General features: G+C 46.6%; 3 protein-coding genes across 5 annotated transcripts in view; 2 read left to right on the plus strand and 1 right to left on the minus strand.

Annotated features, from left to right (window-relative positions):
• Positions 1 to 12,186, minus strand: part of MYLK4 (myosin light chain kinase family member 4) — an 84,590-nt gene extending 72,404 nt beyond the window's left edge. The window contains exon 1 of the mRNA XM_015282190.4: positions 11,878 to 12,186. Within this exon, the coding sequence (XP_015137676.2) occupies positions 11,878 to 11,933 (56 nt within the window). The 5' untranslated portion in view covers positions 11,934 to 12,186. The remainder of the gene's footprint in view (positions 1 to 11,877) is intronic.
• Positions 1,267 to 26,649, plus strand: WRNIP1 (Werner helicase interacting protein 1). The gene is made up of 7 exons (XM_418979.8): positions 1,267 to 1,801; positions 10,976 to 11,167; positions 11,940 to 12,184; positions 21,152 to 21,381; positions 24,369 to 24,524; positions 25,345 to 25,424; positions 25,881 to 26,649. Exons 1-7 carry the CDS (start codon positions 1,292 to 1,294, stop codon positions 26,154 to 26,156), a joined length of 1,689 nt encoding a protein of 562 aa, XP_418979.3. The 5' UTR covers positions 1,267 to 1,291; the 3' UTR covers positions 26,157 to 26,649.
• LOC124418188 lies at positions 15,041 to 21,145 on the plus strand. Of its 3 annotated transcripts, none has more exons than XM_046928595.1 (2): positions 15,041 to 19,421; positions 19,982 to 21,145. In XM_046928595.1, the coding sequence occupies exon 1, from the start codon at positions 16,277 to 16,279 to the stop codon at positions 17,426 to 17,428; it is 1,152 nt and encodes a 383-aa protein (XP_046784551.1). In that variant the 5' UTR covers positions 15,041 to 16,276; the 3' UTR covers positions 17,429 to 19,421; positions 19,982 to 21,145. The 3 variants fall into 3 exon arrangements, with proteins under 3 accessions (XP_046784551.1, XP_046784541.1, XP_046784554.1); XM_046928585.1 differs by having other exon boundaries at positions 15,041 to 19,416; XM_046928598.1 differs by having other exon boundaries at positions 15,041 to 19,394.
• Positions 26,650 to 27,746: the final 1,097 nt, after the last annotated feature.

The raw sequence follows: 27,746 nt of genomic DNA on the forward strand, positions 1-27,746 counted from the left end.
TATGATTCTATGATTCTACGATATGATTTTAAAACGGCTCAGAAATAGAAATGAACACACAGATACGTATCAGTCAAAAAGAAGAACCCACAAATAGCCTTTTTCTTTCTCAGTCAGTTTCTAGATTGGAATCCTGTCAGTTAGAAGTAGGTTTACATGGTGGGTTGTACAACATTTCACTCAAAATTCTGCCCTCCATCTTGAGTTCCAATGAAAACTATTTCCTACCAGTTGGTTACTTGCAGACATTTTCAGTGTTTAAGCTGAGAGTCAGTTACTTTTACATAGTAGCTGGACTTGTTTACCTCTTAGATCCCAGCATAGCATATCTTGACATTAGGCTGACCTGAAATTTACAAGCTGAGAGTGGTTACGTAATTGACTACAATTAAATCTAAATATATAATTTAGGAAAGAAAATAAGACGTAAGGTGGAAAGAACTAGCATAGGGTCAAATTCAGGTAGTAAATCAGGACACTGATGGCACAGCTTTCTATGCTTTTATTTAACATACAAAACGGATGTGTGGCACTGAGGGACATGGTCAGTGGGCATAGTGGGGATGGACTGATGGTTGGACTGGATGATCTTGGAGAAAAGAAGGCTCCGGGCAGACCTCATTGTGGCTTTCCAATATTTGAAGGGAGCATATAAACAGGAGGGGGAACGACTGTTTACGAGGGTGGACAGTGATGGGACAAGGGAGAATGGTTTTAAACTGAAACAGGGGAGGTTTTGGTTAGATATTAGGAGGAAGTTTTCCACACAGAGGGTGGTGACGCACTGGAACAGGTTGGCCAAGGAGATTGTGGATGCCCCATCCCTGGAGGCATTCAAGGCCAGGCTGGATGTGGCTCTGGGCAGCCTGGTCTGGTGGTTGGCGACCCTGCACGTAGCAGGGGGGTTGAAACTCGATGATCATTGTGGTCCTTTTCAACCCAGGCCATTCTATGATTCTCTGATCTTAGAGGTCATTCCAATCTTAATGATTCTGTGGTCCTATGAACGGGCCCCTGCCTCCTGCAGGACCACCTCTTATCGAATCAGCCCCGGGCACTCAACAGCCGTCCGGACGGGGCCCCTTCCTCGGACGGGCATACAGCCCGGGCCACGATCGCAGCGGCGCAGGGTCAGGAAGCGCGGAGAGCCGACAGCCCGCCGAGCGAGAGGGCAGTGTGCACGTCCTCCCGCCGCTAGGGGCGGAGTACAGCTCCCAAAGGGCTGCGGGCGCGGAGGGCGGGAGGCTTCGCTTCCCGCTCCGGCGCGGTCCCGACGGCGCCGCGGGAACCGATGGAGGGCGCCGAGGTGCAAGTGCGGTGCCCCGTGTGCCTGCGGGAGCTGCCGGGCGCGCTCATCAACTCGCACCTGGACCGCTGCTTGCAGGCCGCGGACGGCGAGGCGCAGCGGAGCTGCTCACCCCCTTCCAAGAGGCCGCGCCTCGCTTCCGCCCAGCCGGGCGGCGAAGCGGAGGGACAGCCCGTGGAGGCACGTCCGGAGGCCGCCCCCGTTTTCTCCCTGTTCAACAAGGGCCAGAGTCCGGGAGCCCCCGGCAGGAGGAGCGGGGCCGGGCGGGGAGATGCCGCCGAGAAGCCGGAGGAGGGCGGCGGGCCTACGCTGCGCGGGGCGAGCGTGGCGCAGCGGTTGGAGGGGCAGCCCCTGGCCGACAGGCTGCGGCCGGACACGCTGCGGGACTACGTGGGGCAGGAGCGAGTGCTGGGCGCCCACACTCTGCTGCGGTCCCTGCTGGAGTCTCACGAGATCCCGTCCCTCATCCTCTGGGGACCGCCGGGCTGCGGCAAGGTGAGTGCCTGCCCCTGCCCTGGCTGGAGCTAGGCGTGGGCTCACGGCCTTGGACTCTGCCCGGCTTCGTTTGCGAGGCTGGTGGACTCCAAAGGAAGGACTCGTTTCTGTGCTCACTTTTTTCACTGATCACTGTTTGTTATCTTGGCTTCTGTGGTGACTGTCCACTAGTTTGCACTTAGATTACAAAAACGCGGCTTACTTCTAGAGTAAAACGTGACCCACACACATCATCCCTACTCACTGCAGCTTTGACTTTGATTACACAGGCCAGATTAGGTTCACTGCAGCCAACGGGCTTCATCTAGTAAACTCCTAATCCATTAAATAAATGCAGAAGCTGAGAAGCTTGAAAGCAGCAACAGAATAGAAGCATAGAATTTGATTTGGAAAGGCCCCTTAAAGGCCATCTAGTCCAACTTCCCTGCAGTGAACTGGGACGCTCACAGCAAGATCAGGTTGCTCAGAGCCCCGTCCAGCCTGACCTTGAGTGTCTACAGGAATGGGGCATCCACCACCTCTATGGGCAGTCTATGCCAGTGGTTCACCACCCATGTAATAAAAAACTTTTTCCTTATATCCAGATGCATAGGAAATGAAGGAGGCTTGCAGTAGCATAGCTTGCAAATGCAGTTTTGCTTTAGCCCCAAAGCTCTGTCTCCTGACAGAAAAAGACTTCAGTGTGGAAGGCAGCCAGCACTGTGACTCTGTTAGACACCCATCTACCTTCAAACACGCAAACCACCATTAATGGATCTTCCAATTGCAGGTTCTGACTGCTGCACTCTCATGTCCTAGATCTCTTAAGATACCAAGGACAAATAGTGGTAAAATCCCAAAAGGCACTGTAGTGCAGCGTGGCAGTGAAGGGATCCATGACTGGAGTGAGTGAAGGACCAAATAAATGCCTTGAGTGTGTTCACTCAAAGGTCTCAGCTTAACTGTAATTTTCCTTGTATTTCATATTGGGATGGGGGAGAGGAGGAAGGAAGATAAGCAAGCAAAATACGAGCTCTGTCAATAAATGTGTGCTCAACTTTATGTATTACATGCATGTGGGTGTCTTGGCTATGCATGAAAGCAAACGTGGGATATGTGAAATAATGACTAATGAGTTAATGGTAGCAGAGGAGTTAAGAACAAGTTGCTACCTTGTATTCTCAGTACGCTTTTTTTGAAGATAAAAAGTGACTTTGTGTACATAATGTTTGTATAATAATACCAGCTAATCACAGTAAGGAGCAGGTATGAGAATGGATGACAAATGGATTAATACTGTTAGCAATGATGGTTAGCAACCAAACTAGGTTGGTCAGGCTAGGCAACACACACCTGAAATGAACCAGCTGTTGAATGTACACAGTTGGTACCTACTTTAAAACAGCCAGGTAATGTCAGAAAGAAAACAGTAGATGAGGTAAAAAAGCTGTTGCACTGGGTTCAGAGGAGAATGGTGATCAGAGAGCTGGAGCACCTTTTATGAAGAAGGGTGGAGGGAGTTGGGTTTGTTCAGTTTGGAGAAGAGAAGGCCCTGGGAAGATCTCGTTGCAGCCTTCCAGTACTTGTAGAGAGCATATAAACAGGAGGGGGGACTAACATTTAAAATAGTCTAATAGTGGTACGACAAGGGGGAATGGCTTTAAACTAAACGAGTGGAAATTTAGGTTAGATGTTAGAATGAAATAATTTATTCAGAGTGGTGAGGCAGTGGAACAGCTGCCTGGAGAAGCTGTGGGTGTCCCATCCCTGAAGAGCTCAAGGCCAGGTTGGATGGGGCTCTGGACAGCCTGAGCTGGTGGGTGGCAGCCCTGCCTACGGCAAGGAGTTGGAACTGGATGATCTTTAAGGTCCCTTCCAGCCTAAGCCATTCAATGAAGAAGGGCTTCTTTTATAAGCTTATTAAAGCAGAGGTAGAAGATGGCCGGAGAGAGAAATTAAATAAAATTATTTAATTAATTACCTGTCTACCTTATTAAATAATGTATCCCGGGGCCTACTTTCATGTTCATAAAGTTGTTTTACCTTTGGTTTCTTGTTGTATGTGTAAACTGTATGTGCTCTCTCTTTCTTGAAAGTCCTCTTCCTTAAGAAAAAATGCATTCCAAACACGGTGATAATAAAGTGATGGTCACATTCAGTGTCTGGATGACAGCTGAGCTCAGTGGACTTCGAGTTGTATTCTGCTGAGTCTACAGATTTTTTGACAGGCTGTGGAGAAGCTTGTTCTTGAGGTGGTGACATCTCACTGTTGTGCTACAGCTCTACTTTTGGAGCCTCCCGTGTTGCTAAGTTTGTTTTTGAATAATGTGTGATCTGTTTCGTGTCACGTCGCTTTCTCTCTCTCATGACGTACCTTCCTTATTCATACACCTTGAGTGCTGTTGTATTTAGTAAGCTTGCTACTCACTGAGCTTAAATTCTGCTGCTGATCATACTTGCCTTATGACTTGCATAAGGACTGTCCTTTTTGAGTAGTGGTTGAATTGATGTCCCCCAGCAAATAGTTCTGAGGTTTCTCTCTTTCAGCTAGCTTTGAAGGGTCAGGAGCATCAATTCCTGGCTGAAGCAGAAAATCCTACTGCAAAAAGATGAGCTGTCCCCTCGCCAGTGCTTGCTTGTATTTCTAAGATGGTGTTGGAGTATAATTTCATTTTGGGCCTCCTTCCTCCCGTGTCATACGAAAGTTCTATGCTTCACTTGGGTATTTTTTATTTAATTCCTGTCCGTAGGGATTTAAAATGCAAGATGAAATAAACCCCTTGAACATGGGAAAAGGAGTATGTGGTTGCCTGCCTACTTCTTTTCATGTCCCATTTTGGATGAATATATACAAAATGTCTAAGAAGATGTTTCGTGGAGAAGTAACCTGAATTGCGTGGACTGACTGACAGCAAGTCTATTTTCTTTTTACACGAAGAATCACATAAATTAATGTTTGAAATGTAAATGATCTTGTGAAGGAGAAAAATAAGTACTAGCACTGTCTAAGGACCTCATGGGACTGATACCTAAACCTTTTTCTACTAAGCACGGTCCTTCTCAGTGGGAAAAACATTGAGAGAATTACATACTGTATGGCTTCAAATGTAATGAGCTCACATGCTAAGTTCTGTCCATCAAAGAAATGAGCCTTACAGTAGAGGGTTGATGCTAAGATAGGAATATAATTAGATACGTTGATCTAAGTTCAGACATGTTGTGTAAGGTGGTCATTCGGCCTTCTTAAACTTCTTCATTCTCCTGCTGCCCTTGGAATTGGCTAATTGCTGCCCATCTCTGCTTTCCTCCATTTCTATATCCAAATAGCATGTTAACCAATACCTCTTTTAGAAAGAGTAAAGCAGGACTAAGTAAAAAAGTAAGTGGACGTTGAGTTAATACTTGGGGATGAGTTTCAAATGCATGTATGCATTATTTATCAGTCTGGACTTCTGTGCTGTTGCCCCTGCATGCAGCAGGAGAGTTGGAACTGGATGGTCTTTAAGGTCCAGTCCAACCTAAGCCATTCTGTGACAGACTGCTTTCTTCTGAGCTAGAAGAGTCTTTGCCATTAAACTGATGCAAATGCAGTATTTAACACTGGAGATCAAGAATGCTTTCTGAGAATTTTTATTACGAAATACATCAAAGTTGGGTACTGAATTAAAAATGCGTAGGGTTTTGATCTTACTTGCTCTTGACTATTCAAGGAAACACAATGAAAACCAGGATATTTCTGTTGTGAGGTGACTTGCTTTTGAATTTTCTTCTGTGATGAGCCGCCTTATTTTAAGGGCACGTGATCTCTCTACTTCTGATTATCACCTTAATTTTTTTATGAAGACAGAGTGCTTTAGGTGAACTTGCTATGTCTCTTTGTTTCTGTTTTTACTTTTGTCACTCTTGGTGTTGAACGCATGAATGCGTGTCCTGCTTTAAGCAGCTGTCCAGACACAGACCAGAAGAAGAAAAGCTGCCTCAAAGAGATGCCGTGGTTTTTAACTTCGGAACAGTTAGCTTGTTCATCCTGACTATGCACATTTTTAAAAGCCTGTATGAATCCTGGTGTAATCTGAGTATGCTGCACTATGATTTATGACACCTTAATGCCGGGATTTAGATTTTTGCTTGTCTGCCACGGGGTACCAATTTTAGTAAAGAGTTAGCGAGGGGACACGAGTAACTTGAGCTCAGAATAATTTTGCTGCCACAGATAGGGTTTAAGCCTTATAAACCTGAACGTTCTGTTTTAAATACGGTAAACATTCCCTCTTGTGTATGCAATTTAACAAGGAAAAAAGTAGGCAACGTGTTTGGAACGTGCTCCCTGTAAATGATAGGACACCGAGCAATCATGCATGATTTTCTGGGCTCTGCATATGCAAGCTGGTACCAAGTTAATATGCCATGTTGATACAAGTGCAAAACATGAAAAACTACCCACAAGTTGTCCTTGAAGTTTCCGTCTAAATGTCCTCTGAGTTTATATTTTATTTCTAAGAGACCCTTATATTTCTTTTTATTCAAGATGTTTGTCACGATGCATCGGATGCAGCGCAGATGGAAAATGGGATTTTTATCTGGAAATGTGTATTGTGTTTTACAGAAGCACGGAGTCCAGAACAGCTCTGAAAAATGAGTTCATCTTTGCAGTTGCCTGGGGGAAGTCTTCAAATGCCTAATTTTCCTTATGCCAATTTAAAACAGGAATAACTTAGCATAGTACTGTGGGAGGACAAAACTGGAGTTAGCATATTTGTAAAGTGGTTGGAATATAACGAAACAAACCTGGATGCAGCAAGTGGAGAGACAGCTCCATTTCAGGAAATGCTGTGCAGTGACCTTGCCTCTGTTTAGGCTTGGTCTGACTTGGATTCTGGAAGTGCTCTAAGCCACATGTTGTTGCTGTTGTTTGGTGACACTTTACTCCTCCAGTAGTCTCACAGTAGGCTATTTGGGGTGTGAGGAACCAAACAAGTTGAGTAAGAATAGCATCTGCCCTTATATAAGTGCCAGCTGCTGCCACTTCTGATTGCATTTATCTCAATAGGCAGTGTGTCAGAGCCACGTTCATCTGCTGTCCTGACAATTTCCTTTAGGCATAACTTGACGTATTGCCTGTGTCTCTTGTGACACAATGTGGGTTCGGCTCAGTGGTGCTGGATAGGACAGTTTTAAGCTGTATCTCAGGAAACTGCTACCCCATCAGGCACCTGCAGGTGCTGATGCTGTTGGTGTCCATCTCAGGCCTGTGAAACTGCACATGGCCTATTGTGACTGATCATCAAGCACAGTATGGCCTTGGCCCCCGCTGCCCTCAGAGGGAGGGCTGAAGATGAGGAAAGACTTCTGTTCATCAGAAGTCTTTCCTCATCAGAAACTGTTCTGTTCCTTCAACAGAACACCATGTAAGCAAAGATTTGGAAATCCTGTCCAGAATAAAGAAAGAGGCAAAAATACAGGGAGAGGGATGATCAGAGAGCAGCAGGATTCCAGATAGTAACTCTGGTAACTTAATTGAAGACTCTGGAAGTATGTATATGTAGCTAGCCTGTTGTGCTGTTTTGTACCGGGCTCTCTCCGTCTTTTATCATCAGTACTGCATACACAATTTCCCCTGTGGAACAAACCAGCAAAATCCCTTGGTGGGGAAGCCTAGATGCCAGCTAGATTATCCATGCTCAGGAATAATTCGTGCTGTGCTGCAGTCTGTGCACTAGTACCACATCTGCTTTGGTCACTTGAAGATACCTTATCAGACTGTATGCCCTTTCAGACTTGCTGGGATAAGCTTGTTGGGGTGGGGTCTATCCCACTGCGAGGGAGAGCTCTTGCACCACAGTGTGTTTCCATATAGTGTAGTATGAATGTCCGCTCATCGTGAAGAGGTTGAGAGAAATGAAAGGGACACCTGAGGGACAATGTATTTTCTATGACTGACATCTGCAACAGAAGTTTTGCCAAATTCATGCAACTCAAGAATGAATAAAGAAAGACTCCATGAACACGAAGCCACAGGCAGCTCCTTAAACAAAATTTACCCAATCTTCTAGTAACATGATGTAAGAACTATATTAGGTTTCATAGACATCTTCTTGATGGGATTTTTCTTTGCTATGGTCTGACTGTAAATGCTGCTCTTCCAGGTTTCTCAGCTTCTCTTTCTGAAGAGAGCTGAGCAGTATGACCCCTAATACCTAATACTAGAAGCGGCTTCTAATGCAGTGCATGTTGTTTAATGACCTGGTAAAAAGCTACTAAAATGTAAACAACTCCTTGTGTGTAAGTGGTAAGTCAATTTATGTCAGCATCAATAGGACAGGCATCGTTTCTACTTGCTTTTTCCTGTTTTCTTCTTGCCCTGAGTGTGACATTGTGGTAGCACACAGAATGGGAAAACAGGTTTCCTTCAGAGAGAGCTGCTCCATCAAGGATGCTTGCACAGAGTTCTTGTCTCTTACTACAAACATCCTACTCACCCGAACATCAAATATGAGTTATTTGTGTGCTCGGACAATGAGAGGTTTGCTCAGCTCCAGAGGCACTTTTGTTTCATTCTCAGAATCATAGAATATTCCAAGTTGAAAGGAGCCCATAAGAATCATTGAATCCATAGCTAGTATCAAAGCCTGGAAGCACTGTTGCTGGGAGCGGGTTTGTTTCATTGGTGGGTGGCTTGTTTGGTTTGGTTTTGGGTTTTTTTGTGTGTCTTTTTTTGTTGTTGTTTGTTTTGTTTTTGTATTTTTTAATCTGTGTTTGTTGCTGCCATTGGGAAAAGAAATGCCCAAGAGGTTGTGGATGCCCCATACCTGGAGGCATTCAAGGCCAGGCTGGATGTGGCTCTGGGCAGTCCTTTTCTATGGCCATTCTATGATTCTATGAAATGCTCATTTGGGTTGGCATGAAAAAAATTCCAGGACGGTGGAAAAGTTTCAATAGCTACGCGTTTGTTGTGTGTTTTGGAGATCTGGAGTTCCTTGGTGTAGCGTGATACAGACTTCTGCTTGAGGAAGGAGTAGGAAAAAGAATGGCATCATGGGAAATAATAGGCTTACAGAAGAATGGGGTATGCTTGACCTCTATTTGATGGGCAGTTTGATGGGCTAAATGATTGACTGTAAAGAATAGAGGGAAGAAGCCAAGAAAATGTCTGTCTGCATCAAGCAATGCTTTTGAAATACAGTGTATGTTATTATTAATGCAACTTTTGCTGACCTAGCAGTTGGCAGAGTGGGAGAGGTTATATGCTGGCTGAGGACTGCGTAGCAGATGTCAAGTAGATCTTTGTTTTAATGGTAACTTTCAAACAGATTTCTTTGTCCTTTTCCTACAAATTTCTTTGTATTTTTCTTTTTCCTAACATAAAGGTAGAAATACAGATTCCTGTGTATCCTGTAACTTTTTTATACAGTAAAACATTTTATCTGCAGATTGTATGTCTGATTTGACTGACTGAAAAACACAGGGGTTCAGTTTCTTTTTGGCTTACAAGTATCATTTGCTTCGTTTGTACTGAGATACCTTGCAAAAATTGTGACTTTTGACCCTTGCTGCAGGATGTGCTGATTGATACAGTGGAAAAAGCCATTCACCCTGTGTGCAGGAAAAAAAGTGATCTCTGCAATCTTCAATGCCTCAATTTAGACTTGTGTTGACCATAACAAATATCTTCATCTGTGTCACCTGATACTGATGAAGTGTGAGTAACCAGTTTTAAGTGGAGCTATAAGAAGAACAGCAAATTAAATTCTGCTTTTTCTCTCTCCACTGCTACTATTAGAGAAAGAAGAGGTACACTTTTTGTATTCAAATTTGGTATATTCGGGGTTTTTGTGCTTTCGTGGTGCTGAGGCATGAATACATTCTGAATCAAGGGACAAGAGGGAACCTGACTCAACTCTTGCAGCGAGTTCTGAAAGACGGGACCTCTTCTGAAGATGGGAACCTCTTACTAAACTGAAAGCAAGGATAATCAATAACATATCTTTCCCCTTAGTTTCCCCTTTGCCATCTTAGGCTGGTTGCCATTTCAGAGAGGTGGAGATCCTGTAAAGAGACTGAATAGCACTGTTAGGACAGTGAAAGAAGTCCTGCCAGCCCCAGTGGCAGTGGTCTGATAGATGGTGGCTTCTGCAGTCTCTCTGCAAGAGGATCAGGTTTGAAGCACCTGCTGCTTTAACCTCAGTACTTAGAATGTCTTCTGAAGCAGTTTTATGAGCACCTGTCCTGCTCCTCAGCTGCTCAGGCTCTCCAGTGTCCTCGCCACCTCCTTTAACAGAAGCGAGGTTGATGGAGAAAACACCTGTTTTTCTCTAGCAGTACTTTCAAATGGAAGTAATACAGCTCAAGACGTACACCTGAGAGGAGTGATGGAAGGTCTGAAGACTGTGTTTGTGTTTAGGCGTAGTGAATCTGCAAGGTAGTGCTGGAGGCTGCCTCCATGCTTTAGTGGGTGCAGTGAAATGTGCTATAAATAAATGACAATGTGACAGAGCTGTCTGCAAGGAAAGAAGAACAACAGGGCTGCTTACTGAAACCAGCCAATGATTTGTTCAGGCAGCTACCTTTTAGTTCCCTGGGCTTGATTACTCTTGGCTATTTAAGATTGAGTTACATGTTCTGAAGCATGCATATAGTTTTTCAGTGCTCTCGTGCTTTCGCAGAGAACTGTTTTTTGACAAGTTTGGTTTTTGTGTGTGGTGGGAATAGAAAAAGCTGTAACAACATTTATGTAGCTTTTCCTTTCTTAAGTGCGATAGCGCTGTAAGCTCTTCTGCAGATATCTCAGAATAGACCAGCTATTCGTCCTTTAAAATACTCTACAGAATGATTGTACAGTGTATTGCAGTCAACCCATCTCCTGTGACAACTGTGTATTTGGAGAAGAGCTTTTCTTCAATGGTGAAAGAGACAGCTGTCGTTGCTGGCATTTTCAGTGTTGAGACCGAGTAGGTCTGGTACTTAAAAGTGCAAGCCTTAGAAATGCAGTGTGGAATTGGCAGCTACTCCTAGCGGAAAGTTTTTGAGTCTTCTGCGGGCTACAGTTGCATGAACTAAAATACCCTATTCTCTGAACTGTCAGCACTGTCCCTGTGTCTAAAATACACGTCTTTGTTCTTGATATCCTGTCTTCAAATTAGTATTTTGTGTCCAAAATGATTTTTGTTACCAAGTTAGCTCCTACTGCTTTTTCAGACTACCCTCGCGCATATAATCGCCAACAGCAGCAAAAAGAAAGGCATGAGGTTTGTGACGCTGTCAGCCACAAGTGCCAAGACAAATGATGTTCGTGATGTCATCAGCCAAGCCCAGAATGAAAAAAGACTCTTCAAGAGAAAAACCATTCTCTTTATCGATGAGATCCATCGGTTCAATAAATCTCAGCAGGTATCGTGCTGCGTTGCTTTGTTGCTCCACCCTGGCAGTAGCATTCTGTGTTACTTTTAAGAAGGTCTGGAACGCGGATGTGCATAGAGTGTTTTAATGCTGAGCTCTCCTCTCTGCAGCAACAGAGGAAATAAAGGCATAGTGTGGTACTTTGGGATAGCGTGTTGCTGCAGCCACCATTTGGGTGTTTGTTTCCTATTTCTTTTCCTAGGTATTGTATTTTTTAGTCATGCCATGGAAAGCTTAAATTCTGTCCTGATGGTTAAGGACACGTCCATGGTTATGGAACTAAGACATGGTTATGGAACTGTGTTGTGATCTTCCTGTAGTTTTCTGAGATGTTCTATTGAACTCGGTGGAGAATTGCAACCCTAAACATTGGTTCAAAGAGTCAGAAGTAGCCTCGTTATTTGTTATGTTTGATAAAGCATTTTCATGTTACCTCTTTTGCCACACAACAAAATGAAGTTGCCAAAGTAAACTAAAAATTTACAGACTTTCAGTGGTTCCTTTTTAGCTGGTAGAGTCATTCTCAGTGCAAGCATGGATTATCAAGGTGAACAGCCCACCGTGTGCATGAAATTAAATCATTTAATTAGCTGAGCAGATGAGCTGCCTTGTCAGTGAGGTTATTCGTCACATCAACAGGGAACCCAATGACTCACAACGCAAGAAAAAAAGTATTTGAAAATGCTAGGTAGCCTACTCACATGGGATGTTTCAGGTTGTCGTTGATTGAAATCAGTTGTTTCTGCTTCCCTCCCATACTCAGGACACTTTCCTTCCTCACGTTGAGTGCGGGACGGTGACTCTGATAGGAGCGACAACAGAAAACCCGTCCTTCCAGGTCAACGCTGCTCTTCTGAGCCGGTGCCGGGTGATCGTTCTGGAGAAGCTCTCAGTTGAAGCGATGGAGGCAATTTTGCTGCGGGCCGTCAAGTCCTTAGGGGTCCAGGTTTTGGGCCAAGGCAACCAGCACAGCAGCTCTGCGACCGGCAGCAGCAAAGAGAGCTCAGAGTGAGTACTTTATGGGCTGCAGGGTGTTAACGTGCACAGCCTGAGGAGTTGACTGCCTGCCAGGGAGAGGATGAAGCACTTAGGGGGGTGGGAAGAGAAACCCTAGCCACTTCTGATAGTAAAGAAAAGAAGTGGCAGCATATGGCAGGAGCAGCAGGGTGACAGGAGGGAGAGAATTCAGAGCACTGGCTCTCTCCATCCAAAACATAATCTTACCGTCTGGATTAGGAGAGAGTTTTATACTTGGATCTGTAGCTCCTGGCTCACCCCCCAGGATATTTAAATCCATTCCCCTGCTGAGGATTTGCTGTGGAAGCCTGTAACTGAGTCTTTTGCATGTCCCAGTGTGCATTACTTCTTGTTATGGGTTGTGAACGCATCACATTTCTACTTAGTAGCGGATGGGGCATCCCCTATTAAATTAACTTGGAAGTGCATGACAAAAGTTTGTTGTTTTCTGAGATTTTTTTTTAATGAGATCAGAAAGGATGGTGCTGTTCTGTAGCTTCAGCATAAATGCTACGTTATGTTCTGTGGTGTGCTGGGGGTAGTGTTTACTGTGAGATGTTAATAGATTTATTTTATTCTGCCCATTTTTGTCCAAACCAGATAGTCTTGTTAAACTCTGGAAGAGTTTGGAGTAAGTGAGATCAAGATTCATCCACAGGGGACGTGTATTTGACTTCTGAATGGGTACCTAGCAAATAAGAATAATGCTTGGTCCTGTGCTGCTTTCATGAAAGTTGTCATCACAGTTTCTTCGTGATGGTGCTCGTGTGTACTACTGGTCTGTTGAAGTGTACTGATGTGATGGTAACTGTGTAGGCACTCTTTATGAATTAAATGAAAGAGAATATATTTTGTCCTTTCAGTATTATCATAGAATATAAGCAATAAGGATAGCTAGCTGGGATACTGTGGTCAGGAAAGGGACTGAAAGATGTCGTCTCCGCTTCTGCCTTTTTTTTTTCCTTCTGTTATTGTTATCCTTTTCATTTTTTCCAAGGTATCCTGGCTTGTTTTTACTCCTTTGTAACGTCTATATGTTGTGGTGATACAAATCTTGGAAGAGAGGGCAATAGAACATGTCATCTTTAACATAAAGGCACAGCTGTGCTTGTGGCCACACCCTGACTGAGGTTCAGAGACTTCCCTTTCTGTATAGGATTAGAGTATGAGGCATAGTTTCAGTTGCAGTTGTTTGGGTTTGGGTTTCACTGGATTCCCTGTATCTGTAACCTCCTGCTAGCAATAGATGATTTAAACAGCACAATGTGGTGTTTAATCAAACTCGAAGAAGTCTGGCAGGCAGACTGTCAAACTAATACAGTTTCAGAAATATATCCATGAAGAGAAAATGCCCCACACCAATGACCAAGTGGGAGCCAGGCGCTTCAAAATGAAAAAGGCAGTCAGAATTTAAGAGCTTTTGTTGCAATCTTGCTTAACCTTTTTTATTTGTATTTTCTACCACTATCTGGTTTTGATCAGTAGTTGATCCATACTCTTGCTGTTGAATTTGGCTTTTTTTTTTTTTTTTTTAAGCCATTCTATCCCTTCCTCTGATTCAGTTTTGGTCTCCTTGCTTCACGCCCCATGCTATTTTTGCTTCTTCAATTTCCTCTCCACCTACCCCTCTCCAGTAGCAGCTGTGTCTTCTTTCACCTTTTTTTTACCTTACCACATCTAGGAAGCAGGGCTAGCATTAGACACAGGTAGATAACAGTGTTCAGTCTATCCTGGGGAACAAATGAAAGGGATGTTATGAATTACAGCTGAGTTGGTTGTTCGCTTTGCTCACCTCTTTCCAGACTTGGCAAAGGTGCTGTAACACTACATGTCCCCAGATGTGAGTATGCCCACTTCAGAAGGGAGGCAGAGATCTAGCCAAAAGACAGAAGAGTGGTGTGAACATTAAATTATGGTTTTAGTCTCCTTAAGGAGTAAGTTTCTGTTTCCAACCATGTACAGCATGAAGTTCTGCGTATACTACTAGAAACCTGTTTATGAGATAGTCCTGCTATCATGCCACTTGTGTGACCTTGTTCAGATTTTGGAAAGGAAGATGATTCTTTGTGGTCTCTTCTTTTACCTTGGTGATGAATCTTCCTTAGTTTCTTCAGGTACCTTGTGTGCTCAGTGAGAATGCAGCCATTGCTGAATTTCATCGGTTTCATTGGCTCTGCACTACATGCATATGTAGCAGTTATCAAAAAGAAAAGTTTACTTTACCAGAATCTTTTTACTTATGTTTTCTTGGTGGCTTTTTCTTGTCTTCCTCCCACTGTTGCTGCAAGTTCATAATAAGGTTAGACCACCTTGCTTCTTTTTTACACTTGTGGCCTTTTCTTTCTGTAAAGTTGAACTAGAACCACGGAGAGGCATTACTAAATTCAGCATCGTTTTCTTTACGTTGTCACACTTGTGCTGGGCTGCCTAGCTCTGGGTACGGTGTTTGAGAGCTGAGCAGAGAGGCGAGATCACCACGCTTCACCTGCAGGCAGCACTTGGCCTCATGTAGGCCAGGACACCATTCACCTTAGTGGCCAGGGCTCCTTGCTGGTTCAGCCTAGTGTCCAGCAGAACTGTCCAGGTCCTGTCCAGCTGGGTGGCACCAGCTGTGATAGAGCCTGGTGATTTTCCTCCCCGGGTGCAGAAATTTGCCCTTCCCTCCACTGAGGCCCATGGGGGTCCTGCCTGGAATGTAACAGTGGCACGGCAGCAGGAAAAAGGAGAGAAAGCATTAGAGATAGGGAGGTAATGACCACTCTGCTGCTAGCAGCACCAGCACATTTTCTGCACTCTTTCTTTCTGCTTTATTTCCATGGTGGAAGCAGACAGTGATGACAGTCCACAGGGGCTGATGTGTGTCCTAGCTACTGCGTAGCCCCAGTCTTGCCAGCTCCATCACTGTTCTATTGCTGCTGGCAGGGTGGCCTCTTCTTTAGTGATGCCAGGTCCTGGAGTTACTGGCCTTTCTCCTGGAGGCTCACTGGGTCCCCCAAGATGGGCTGGCGCCAGAAGGCCTTGCCATAGGCTCTGCCAGCTCCTCACCAGGTGCTGCCAGATCCACGATGGAGGTGGAACGGGGGCAGCTCTTCTGCTATGGTTGGCACCTCGTCCCTATTGGAGCTGGTGGGGCTGCTGAATGGGGCAGAAGGTTTGTTACAGGTGCGCTTGCTACAGCTTTTCATTGCACTGAATAATATGGGATTGTTTCTCTTATCTCCTATGTTCACTGGACAATCACTGGTGCCTCGTGTTATTTGGTTAAATTCAGATACCACATATTAAGCTGTTGTCTGTTTTAAAAAATCATAGAACTTGAGCTAAAGGTCATGATATAACTTAAATGTTTCAAAAATGAAGGAGATAACCCATGGCTGTGTGCTTTTACTGGGTTTCAGTTTGATTCTTTACTCTTCTGTGTGTTCTCCGTTCTCTAATATGTTCCTGCATTTGTCACGGTTGGATGGTTTGGGACAGGGTCTGCTTTTGTGAGTTTATGTCATAACACTTGGTACATCTTCTGCTTTTTGGGGCCTTTGTTTTGTTAGTGATAGCAGGAGTGCTGATTTATGGTCATGGAACTAAAGTTGCATTTCTGCACCCACCCCCAGGACCAGAGTAGGGAGAAAGCAGCATGGGTAGGGACAGCAACGCCCACAGCCTTGTCAACAACACAGAGACATTTTCTTCTTTGTTTTAACTGATGTTTATTCTGCCAGCAAGCAGCAGGCCGAGAGGTAGATGTTGGCCTCCCAGCCCGCTGGCGCTGTGCTCTGACGGCAGTGCGGTGCCGGCCTAGCGCCGACGCCGGGGCCGCCTTTTGGGAGGTGGGGGCGAGGCCTGGGGGCTGCTGCGGGCCTTCCTCTTCGGGGGGCGCCGGGGCCCCCCACACGAGCGATCCCTGCCCTGGGCGGAGGGGCCCGCTGCCGCCGCCTGCCATGGCTCCTCCTGCGACTCCTCCGCTGAGGGCGCGGTGGCGGTGCTGGGGTGCCCGGGTCCCCCAGTAGAGCTGCCGGGCAGCTCCTCGGTGCTGGGCCCTGCGGGGCTGGTAGAGCAGCCTGGGCCTGAGGCAGGAGGCTCCTGATGGGAGGTGCTGGGGCTGGCTGCGGGGCTGTCCTCCCGTCCTCCTGCAGCACGGCCTTCCTGCTGGTCGAGCTGGCGGCGGATCACTGGGCCGTACAGGGCTGTAGCGGTGCTGATGAGCCGCCTTACAAAGGGCAGCACATCGCCATTGGTGATCGGCTGCAGCTCCCGCATCAAGGCCTCCTCGTCCAGGCCGTGCTCGCAGAGGAAGTTGACAGTGGTCCACTGTCCCACTTCCACCTCCCACCAGTCACTGCTGGATGCCTCCTGGATCTCCTCCTGCAGCCAGTGGAGCAGGGGCTCGAGGTCTCCCTGATGTTCTTTGAAGAAGGCAGCCCAGACCTCGGCAGGGAAGTTGTGCTCAGGTGGGATGAGCACCGGCTCTGCAGGCCCCTGCTCGTCCTGCAGGCTGTCCTCAGAGTGCGCTGCGGGCTGCGGGACAGCACACTCGAGGTAATCATCGTCCGACCTCTCCGAGTATCGGATGGTGGTGATTTGGTGCCCGCATACGGCACAACTCGGCTTCTTGTTTGCCCACCAGATGGCACAGCCATAGCAAAGCTGGTGTTTGCAGGGGGTCACATAGGCGACATCCTCCCGAATTTGCCCGCAGATGGGGCAGGTCCAGTTGGATGCCACATCCATGGCCCCGGGCTGTGCGGTGGGCTGGGAGAGCTGAGGTCGGGAAGCTGCTCCCCTCACAGGTACTGCAGCAGGCAGAAGGTGTTACAAACTGCAAAAGAGAGAGAGAGGCCACGGTCACTGGCTGTCCCATGGGCAGGCAGCTGTGATGTCCTGGTCCCTCAGCAGCAAACCCTCCCGGTCCCTGTTCCCACCAGCCACTGCAGAGGCCATGTGCTGCACCACTCACCTCTGCTGCTACAAGTGCACCCTGTGTGGCCCCAGCTGCCTGAGGCAGGCAGGGCTGGGGAAACGCTGGTGGTACTGTGGGGTGGGCACCAAGAACTGCTGCCAGCAGCCCCACAGCACAACTCAACCAACTCGCTCACTGCTCCGAGTCTCGCAGCTATGCTCAACGGGAGTCCAGGCACGAGTGCACGCTGGCCTCTGCCAGAGCCCAAATCTGTACAGCGAGGGCTAGCGAGGTCACAGTCATCTGCATTGCTGACATCACAACCCCTTGGTCGGTGACCTCACTGTCCATTGCTGCATGTATTGGGGCCCCAGGCTGGGCCTCCATCACCCTACGTCATTCTGTGATTGTTCTTTGTAATGGAGATATACTTGGGGAAATAAAAATTGCACATATTTCTACTGCATGCGTAACCTGTAACCAGCTGGTCATTAGTTGATGCCACACGATGCCTTGACAAAGCTAGACAGGTTCATTATGCAGCAATGGATGCCAGTGCGGCTGACCTGAGGACCAGCTCCTCACAGTCGCTGTCTGCACGCGCCGTGTGGATGATGGACTGCACACCCTGTTTGCACTGCAGACACTGGGGGCTGCTGCTAGTCCGTGACTGGATGCAGTAGAAACAAAGCTGGTGGCAGCATGGCATGGTGTACGCCACGCTGTCTCTGTTCTCCAGGCTTATGGGGCAGCGGGTGTCTAATGCCACCTCCATGCTTCCACCAGTTCTGGTGAGCACTGGGGAGCAGGAGATGACAGTGTGCTCCCCAGCTGAGATGCTGTGACAGCAGGTGTCACGCTGGAAGATGACAGGAAACCCCACGGGCATAGGCCGGCGTGGGGAGGGTCCCTCAAGAAGCACCCCCAGCTGCCAACGTGAGGCATTGCCACGCTGCCTACCTGCGCTGCTGCACGCGCCTCTCCGCGATGTCCCGGCTGCCTGCTGCCAGCAGGGTCGGGGTACAGCACAAGTGGCTCTGAGACGGCGGCTGAGAGCTGCGCTAGCAGCACCCAGAGCGTGTTCCAGCTCCAAAGCTCGCCCTGTCCACACTCCAGTCCTCGCACACACGCTCGGTTGGAGGCCAGGCACGAACTGCCGGGCTGGGCTGCTGCGCCCGCGTTAAAGCAGCGTGAGCCAAGCAGTCACAATCCATCGCACGCAGATGTCACAAACCATGGCTTGGCCGTGTTGCCGCTCCTCACCTTCACTGGGGACATCACCATCTGTCCCACAGCGATGCCGCCATCCATTGCTTGGTCATCACCATGAGCCGGCCTCACCTGCTGCACGTGTGCCAGCAGCACTCCAGCCCCAGCACATGTTCCTGGGCTTTCCCCAACACTGCTGCCCGCTCCATTCCCCCCCACCTCTCGTGTGCTCTCCATCAGTGTTTCACACCAATCACCGGTGCCTGGGCCGTATCTTCCCACACTCCCCATCAGGTGGCTCTGGCCATGGCATGCAGCCCCAGACTCGTACAGCAGGATGGTTTATTATTCAATAAAAGCTCATGCTTCCCTCTGCCTCTTGCATTAGATGATCTTGGAGATGTTTTCCAACCTGAATGATTCTGTGATTCTATGTTACCGCCATCCATCATCGCTGTTGAGTGAACCTTTCACTTCAGAGGAACATAAGGTCATGCCGCTGTCCCCAACGTTGACAGCATTCTTTCATTGAAGCATTTATTTTTTTCCATTCAATCTAAAGCTTGCAGTGGTCTGGTCTTCTGCAAAGCCAGCCACTGCAGAAACAGCATAGGGCTGCTAAATAGCTTGGGCAGGGTAGCAAAAGGGGACCCCATTTGACTGACCCCATGGGATTGTTTCTCGTTTCTCCTATGTTCACTGAATGGTCACTGGTGCCTCATGGTATTTGGAGTTTTCCATTGGTCAGTTTTTAAATACTGAAATTCAGTTTCCTCGTATTAAGCTGTTCTCCGTTATAAAAAAATCGCAGAATTGAGTAACTTCAAAGTTTGAAAAATTAAGGAGACGAGTCAGAGTTGATTGTAGGTCCAGGCTCCAGGGAATCTAGAAGGATCACCCCCTTCTATATGGGAATTGCTAAGTCACGGCCCAAACCAATGATTGAGCACCTGCTGAAGGGACACAGCCAGCCCTGGGAGCACAGGTGGAAGCAATTCATCTGTGCACCCAGAAGGGGTTCCACCCCTCCCTAAGCCTCATTTAAAGGCTGGCTGGCCCTGGGGGTGGTTCTTTTTGTGGTGGTCTGTCTTTGTGGTGTGTGTTTTTTCTTTATGCAGTTAAGTGAGTTGTTTTTTTTTCTTAAGTGGTGTTGTGCCCTGCTTTCCTTTTTGGTTTGTTTAGTAGTGGTTCTTTCCTTACTTAGTTAGGACAGTGGCCTTTCCTTACTGTTTGTTAAAGTGATGTGCGCATCTCTTTGCCTACTGAGGGCTTCGTCTTCAGCCTTTTATTTCTTAGGGGAGTTGGTCAAGATGTTTTTCATTTCATGGTTTGACTGCTGCACATCGCTTTTCCTTCTGTGATATGTCTCCTGGTGCTGTTGCTACTACTGTAATGCTACCTGCCATCTCACTATGCTGGCATCCACTCCTTGATCTCTTTAAGTGTTCAGTAGGCCTCCGTGAGTGTCAGCGGGTGCCTGTTGTTTTGCATGCATGGAGGAATGCAGTGGCATAAATCTTTCTCCTCCACACTTCTACCTCAGATGCTATTTGATCAGCCTGCCCCTCTAATGCCTGCAGTCCCACAACCACAAAGTGTAATGGAATATTGGTGGAAAGGTTCAACCTCTAATGCCATATCACTGACATCCACCTCTAACTACCTGGGCCTGTGTAATCTAGGAGGGGACGTTACTTACAGAGCAGCCCTCGTGCTTCGCTTCAGCAAAAGGATTATGCATGCCTGGGTAACTGTTGCTCTCCGTCCTAGAGTGAGCGTAGTAAAAATCACTGCCCTGTGGAGACAGGTCAGTAGACTTACATGTGAAAGTGGCTACAAGTACTTTATCTTGTATTCTGCTCAACTGTTTGTAAATCTTTGATGATACGAGCTCTCCTTGCTCAGACTTCCTTGTATCTGCTCTGTGATCCTGCTTTTGCTGTCTTGTCACTGAAACAACATTCTTCCAATGGATAGGCTGGGGTAATTCATGCTGTGTTTTGCACTGGTTCTTGGCACAAACCTTCTTGAGAATAGGGAGTGAGGGAGGAGTGGGAATTGTGACTGTTTTTTCCCCTCAGCAGCAGTTTTCTGTTACTTGAGCTCGGATGTAAATTTGGCTCACTGAGTGATGGATCCTGGGGTGCCCCCGTAGACCTGTTTATATTTTTGTCTCCAAATATCATCAGTTACAAGGTACCAACGTTGCCCAATGGCATCCAGTGGGCGCTCTGAGTCAATTTTGGAGGGTGGAAAAAAAAAAGTACAAGGCTGCCCACCTTTATGGTGATCAGGAGCTTGTGAAGAGGTCAGAAGGTTCTGCTTCCCTGCTCTAAGGTGTGGGGATGTCAGGATAAAGTGAAAGTGGGTAGGGCACCTGAGCTTCTGAGGACAGGACAAGGTTAAAAAGTAGAATACGAGCTCTGTTAAAATTAGAGGTTTTAATTCCTCAGAAAAGCTTCTGTGATTCGGTTATTCTGAGTGGGAAATGTTTTTCTTAAGGTCTGAGTGTGTTGGGGTGGAGATCACAGATGAGGGAGGCACTGCGTTATTTCAAATCACTGACTCTCATCAGTGCACTGTGCCGACGGCTTGCTGGTATGTGTCCCTTGATTTCCAAGTAATTTGCTGTATGCAATACTTGACTGTCTTGCTCCGTTATGCTCTTTCCTCATTCAAACACCAAGAGGATGTTTGAAACTCCTTGAAGAAGGTACAGTTAATCTGGAGTGCTGGTGTAAACCCCGTTGCCTCTCAACAGAGTCCATGAAGAAAGAAACGCCTTACCTAGCACGCTGCGCAGTGAGAGAGGACATGAGGTGGGATAATGCCACAAGATCTTCTTGTTGCAGATTACCTGTGTACGTAGAGGAGAAGGCTCTGAGTACTCTCGCCTACCTTTGTGACGGTGATGCGAGGACGGGACTGAATGGACTTCAGTTAGCAGTTCAGGCCCGACTGGCAGCAGGGAAGACCACTCTGCTGAGCTTTACCGAGGGTTGTTCTGTGAATGGAGTCCTGATAACGGAAGAACACGTGAAGGAAGGTCTGCAGCGATCACACATCCTCTATGACCGAGCAGGTGAGTGCCTGACACAGTTTCTGCGATGTAGCGTTTGGAAGAGCCTCTGTAGTTTCTGCTGCTCCTTCCCCTTGCGTAGCAGTTGCTCTGATGAAGCAACAGATGGTGTGAAATCTGGCCTAAAAACTTTTTTTCTTCATACCAGAACAGGCTCAGTCAGAAGCTCCTCCCTGTTTGTTCTCTCTGCTGTGGAAGTGTAGGTGGGCTGAGAGACACAGTTGCAGCCCTGCCAGCGGTTGCGTAGTAAAACATTTTGGTTGTTTGAAGTTATTGGGATATTGAGGTCTAAGAGGACAGCAAGACAAAGAAGTGTTTTGGTGAGGAGACTTGTTCTTGGGGTGGTTGGCAAACTTCCACTCTTGTTTTTCACTTATTCCATTGAAAGTCTTGCTAGTGGTCATGTTCACAACCATGTTGTTCCAAGACCTGAGTGACTTGCTTTGTTTTGAGACTAGCTCTTTGAGGTAACGAATTTTGGAACCTGCTTAGAGCAGGTCACTTAAATTTAACACATTCCAGGCTTCCTGATGTGCTAACTAGTCTTGCTACATCTTGTAACTTGGTATCGCAAAGGTTGGCCACTGTACCTTTTTTATGTGGGAGGGTTAAAAGGCAGAGACTGAATATTAGAAATCACACGAATCCCCTTGAGTACCCATGGGAGTTCTTCAGCAGTACTTAAATTCCTGTGCTGTAGTATCATACAGTCATGCCAGGCAGCATTTTTATGCTGCATCTGGTACAGCTCAGTTAACTGTTCCTACTGAAAAGCTGTGACGAGATTTCCAAAGGTTGTTGTAATGTACGTACCTGCTCTCAGCCTTGTTACAAAGAGGAAGTGATGGTGTATTGTCAAGAAATGCCAGCTGTGCAGGTATCAATATGTTGGCAGCTGGAAAGTGGCAGATAGGCAGCGGGGAGGGAGAAGGAAAACCTTATGGAGTATGTGTGGGAAAGAAGTCAGGCTTAGGGAGGAGGAGCAAGAGGAAAATCGGACCAGTTTACTGGTATGATTCTCATGTACTGTGTAGGTAACTGTGTTAGCTTTTGCCTTGTAGCTGCTGACACGTGGAACCTTTGCTCCCAGCCATCCTCTGCGTATTTGCTTTCTTAGAGGTGTTTCACAGTGTCTCTGCCTAAGGACTACATGAAGTTGAGGCAGCATGTGTCAGTAATCCTTTGAACTTTGTGTAGGCTTTGTCTGAGGTTTTTCAAAGATGGGTAATACCAGTGAAAACTCTCTTCTTGATTGTGTTTTCTGAATCTCACTTCTCGGAGCGAGTGGAGCCTGCAGTGCTTTAATGGAAGGGTCTTAGTCTTATAAATTGAAGGGATGTGATGCTGTGTAACCGTGATAGCAGCAATATGCACTTGAGTGTCCTGTGTTCACAGAGCATGCACCAGGTAATTAAGTAGTGTTTGGACAGAATCGAGTAGAAATGGGTTCAGTTTTTTATGTGGCTTAGTTTTGTTTTCCTTATTCAGTATTTGAATCATTATCATAGAGTCATAGAATGGCCTGCGTTGAAACAGACCTCAAAGATCACCTAGTTTCAACCCCCCAGTATCCAACCAGAACCTCCTGTCTCCGTTTAAAACCATTCCCCTTTGTTGTATCACTATCCACCCATGTAAACAGTCATTCCCCCTCCTGTTTATATGTTTCCTTCAAGTACTGGAAGGCCACAGTGAGGCTGCCCCAGGGCCTACTCTTCTCCAAGCTAAACAAGCCCCATTTCCTCAATCTTTCTTCATAGGGGTGGTGCTCCAGTCCTCTGACCACCTTAGCAACCCTTCTCTAGACCCATTCCAAGAGCTCCGTGTTTTTCTTGTGCTGGGGATCCCAGGCCTGGACACATCACTACAGGTGGGGCTCCAGAAGAGGTGAGCAGAGGGGCGCAATCACCTCTCTCCCCCTGCTGGCCACTCCTTTTTTTTTTAAATGCAGCCCAGAACACAGCTGGCCTTCCAGGCTGCAAGCACACGCTGCTGGCTCATGTCCAGCTTCTCATTCTCCAGGACCCCCAAGTCCTTCTCCACAGGGCTGCCCTCAGTGAGTTCCTCCCCCTGGTTTGCAAAAATAGCAGTGATTTGCTCTGGCCCAAGAGCAGCACCTTGCACTTGGCCTTGTTGAACCTCATTATGTTTTTATGGGCCCGCTTCTCCAGCCTGTCCAGGTTCCTCTGGATGGCTTCCCTTCCTGCCAATGTATAGACCGCACCGCTCAGCTTGGTGTCATCTGCAAACTTGCTGACGATGCACTCGATGCCATCATCTGTCACTGATAAAGATGCTGAAGATTGCCGGTCCCAAGACTGACCACTGAGGGATGCCTCTTGCTACTGGCCTCCACCCTGACACAGAACTGTTGGTCACAATCCTATGGCTGTGTCCAGCCAACAAGTTCCTAATCCACCAAAGAGCCTGTCCTTCAAATCTGTACCTCTCCAATTCAGAGAGAAGGATGTAGTGAGGGACCGTGTCAAAGGCTTTTCAGAAGCCCGGGAAGATCACATCCATTGCCCTTCCCTTGTCTACCAATATCATTACTCCATCATAGAACGCTACCAGATTGATCAGGCATGATCTGCCCTTGGTCAAGCCAGAGGTATACAGTTGTGCGTTCTTTCATGTATTCAACCTGGAGAAGAGAAGGCTGTGAGGTGACCTGATAGTGGCCTTTCAGTATGTAAAGGAGAGCTCCAGGAAAGAAGGGATGGAATCTTCAGCAGGACTCTTCTTTCTCTTCTCAAACCTCTCTTCTCTTTATCTGATGTTGCTGTTTCCTGCTGGTGTGGTGATCCTCATGTGGGAGCATGAAGGTGCTGAAAACACTGATGAGCAGCATGATCTGCATTTAACGACAGCTTGGAGAAGCAGGTTATGTTTACCTACTGTGATCTAAGGAAATGCGTTCTGTTCTCTTGAATGTATTTTGCTTTTCCTCCAACTAGCTCTCTTTATCTCTGCTCCCCCATCCTGAATAGGAGAAGAACATTACAATTGCATCTCAGCGCTGCATAAGTCTATGAGAGGCTCAGATGAAAACGCCTCCCTCTACTGGCTTGCTCGAATGCTTGAAGGTGGTGAAGATCCACTCTACGTGGCAAGGAGGCTGGTGAGGTTTGCAAGCGAAGATATAGGTGCGTTCTTTCAGTATTTCTTGGTTGGGCTATTATGTTGCACTAAGATCTGCCAGTCTTCTGACCTTCAAAGTTTAGTACTTGGGGGGGCAGGGGTGAAATAAATACCAAAACAAATACTCCATGCGCAACAACTATGAAGTAGTGAAATGGATCGTGTCCAACAAAAACTAAGCATATGCAGACAGAAGCCTACATTTGATGTCCTTGTGGTGACTACTGCAGGAGGAACAAAGATTGCTCAGGTTAGGTTTTGACAATATGTAAGTATCTAATCTTTCAGTTCTAGCCATGATTGTAGGACACCTTGTGTCACAGAGAATGTGTGTGGTGGGGATGTCTGGGTTTTTTTTGTTTGTTCCATTGTTTTAATGACTGTGGAAGCCAAAAGCCTACCTTGACGTGCAAACCTCGTGATCAGGTGGGTCAGTAGTTTTAAGGCATTTTGTTTATCCTAAGTAACAGAAGCAGCACCATTTTTAGTACCTAAGTGATGAGTGAAGTAGATCTGGGGAAGCTACGTCTGTACAGCAATAGCTCCCCATTTCTTTTTCAGAAAAAGAAACTCTATGCAATGCTGCCTGCTACTGCTCAGGCCGCCACCGTGTGGCAACAGATTCAAGCTTGCAGGAGGAAAAGGGAGCAGGTTATGGATGGAGACTGTCTATCTCATGTGCTGCCAAGTATTGTAGTGGGTGTTCCACCACCTGAGACAGCAGCTTTGAAGTGTGCGTGGGTAGCCCTCAGTGGTAGAGAACAAGAAACACTGTGATTCTAGTAAACTGACTTTAACCTGCTTTCATGTAATCCCTTCTTACAGGGCTGGCAGATCCTTTGGCTTTAACGCAAGCAGTTGCTGCTTATCAAGGTTGTCACTTCATTGGAATGCCAGAATGTGAGGTAAAGGCTTCATTAGTTCTCTGATCTAAGAGCAATGCAAATTGTAAGACCTAGGTATAATTATCAAAAAGAAACAGATTGCAAGGACAAGGCAAACGTATTGGTCCGTTCTCCGCAAGGCTTTGAGTAAGAAAACATTGTTGCTCTAGAAATAGAAGCTGTTCTCAAAATCTCACTGCGCGCCTGTTGTGGTATTCCAAGTAATTTTGTTTTGCTCTGACTCTTGTTGTCTTTTGATGATAAACAGTCATATATCCAGTTGTGAAGTAGCTCTTCTTTCCTAGTAGCCAAAGTCACAAAGGACTGTATTGTTGTGAAATAATACTCATATACCCATCAGCAGTAGGAGGTCAGCATACAAATGACAGCCTAGGCCTTGTCACGCTCCTCAAAACGTCTGGATAACAGACATTAGAGCTTAAAACAAATCATTTAACGTTTTCCCCTTCTTTCCAGGTCATTCTAGCACAATGTGTAGTGTATTTTGCAAGAGCACCAAAGTCTATAGAGGTGTACAGGGCATATGGCAATGTCAAAGAATGTCTGAGGATGCACACGGGACCGCTACCACCTGTTCCTTTGCACCTGAGAAATGCCCCAACAAGACTCATGAAGGACTTGGGCTATGGTAAAGGCTATAAATATAACCCCATGTACAAGGAACCTGTGGAGCAGGACTATCTGCCAGAAGAGCTGAAAGGAACAGACTTCTTCAAGGAACGAAGAACGTGACAGCCCTGCTCTGAATACTTTCTGTTTTTATGATGCATACATTTGTCCTGGGATGAAGATTTCCCTGCTGATCACAGCCCAGTATTTCTGGAGCTGAGAGTATGAAGTCGCTCAGCCCTTGATATATTCTTGTTTTTTCTGCTGTCATTCCAAAGGGGTTTTGTAAACAAGTGCAGTTAGACGGTATAGGAATACAGAAGTAAGCTTTGCCATATGGTTCTGCCAGCCACTGGTTAGAGGGAAGTGGAGAAAAAGTGTTTTCCACTTTTGACTCTTGCAGTGAGATAAGGGATGTGATCATCCTGCTTTTCAAAATCAGAATCCAATTCAAACTTTCAGAATGTTTATTTTCAGAAAGGTAAGAGACTGTTCTCCTCTCCTGCACTAAAGTACAGGGAACAAAATATAATTACAATGTAATTCTTCCTTTTATGATGTCTCAGGAATATTCTCCAACCACGTTTATTCAACTAAATAAACTTGCTGAAAACAAGGCCTATGCAGTTGTTTGAATACTCTTATGACAGCAGTGTGGTTTTCAACATCTGAGATCCTTTGACTTGATCGTGCCTACTTTCTGTGGCAAATGTAAATAATTTTTGGAACTAGGGTAGTCATGAAAATCCCTGAATTGGTTGGTTTTTCTTCTCTCTAAATTGGAGAGGTATGGATTTGGAAGATGGACTGTTCAGTGGAGTAAGAACTGGTAAGCTGGTTGCAGCCGAAGGGTAGAGATCAGTGGTTCTGTGTCAGGGTGGAGGCTGGTCACAAGCGGTGTACCTCAGTGGTCAGTCTTGTGACTGGCAATCTTCAGCATCTTTATCAGTGACAGGCGATGGCATTGAGTGCACCGTCAGCGTGTATGCAGACAACACCTAGCTGTGTAGTGCTGTCAATACTTCAGGGGGAGGGACAGCCATCCAGAGGGAGCTGGACAGGCTGGAGAGGTGGGCCCATGAAAACCTAATGAGGTTCAACAAGGCCAAGTGCAAGGTGCTGCTCTTGGGCTGAGGCAATCTGCTCTATTTATACAAACTGTAGGGAAGAACTCATTGAGGGCAGCCTTGTGGAGAAGGACTTGGGGGTCTTGGTGAACAAGAAGCTGGTCATGAGCGTATAAACAGGAGGGGGAACAACTGTTTACATGGGTGGATAGTGATATGACAAAGGGGAATGGTTTTAAACTGAGACAAGGGAGGTTTAGGTTAGATATTAGGTGGGATTTGTTCACTCAGAGGGTGGTGACGCACTGGAACAGGTTGCCTAAGGAGGTTGTGGATGCCCCTTCCCTGGTGACATTCAAGGCGAGGCTGGATGTGGCTCTGGGCAGCCTGGTCTGGAGGTTGTTGACCCTGCACATAGCAGGGGGGTTGAAAATAGATGAGGTCCTTTTTCAACCCAGGCCATTCTGTGGTGCTTTGGGAAAGGAGATTCCTGTCAGTAAAGCACCCTCATGTTTTTTGAGTTGTGTTTTAGCATGAGCTTTGAATTGAAAAGCTGAGCCACACGAGCTGAATGCCTGCTCTTACAAGAGAGAATTTGGCTTTGTTTCCCTGCTGGAAACATACAAGGGAGTGTCACGTGTGCATG

The sequence above is a fragment of the Gallus gallus genome, chromosome 2 (genome assembly GCF_016699485.2).
Source record: "Gallus gallus isolate bGalGal1 chromosome 2, bGalGal1.mat.broiler.GRCg7b, whole genome shotgun sequence".
NCBI classification, from domain to species: Eukaryota; Metazoa; Chordata; class Aves; order Galliformes; family Phasianidae; genus Gallus; species Gallus gallus.

Coding starts and splice junctions, on each gene's coding strand:
- LOC124418188 (XM_046928595.1), top strand. CDS start 16,277: ATGGGAGGTGCTGGGGCTGGCTGCGGGGCTGTCCTCCCGTCCTCCTGC.
- WRNIP1 (XM_418979.8), top strand. CDS start 1,292: ATGGAGGGCGCCGAGGTGCAAGTGCGGTGCCCCGTGTGCCTGCGGGAG. Junction 12,185..21,151: donor AGCAGCAAAGAGAGCTCAGA/GTGAGTACTTTA, acceptor TTCTTGTTGCAG/ATTACCTGTGTACGTAGAGG. Junction 21,382..24,368: donor CATCCTCTATGACCGAGCAG/GTGAGTGCCTGA, acceptor CATCCTGAATAG/GAGAAGAACATTACAATTGC.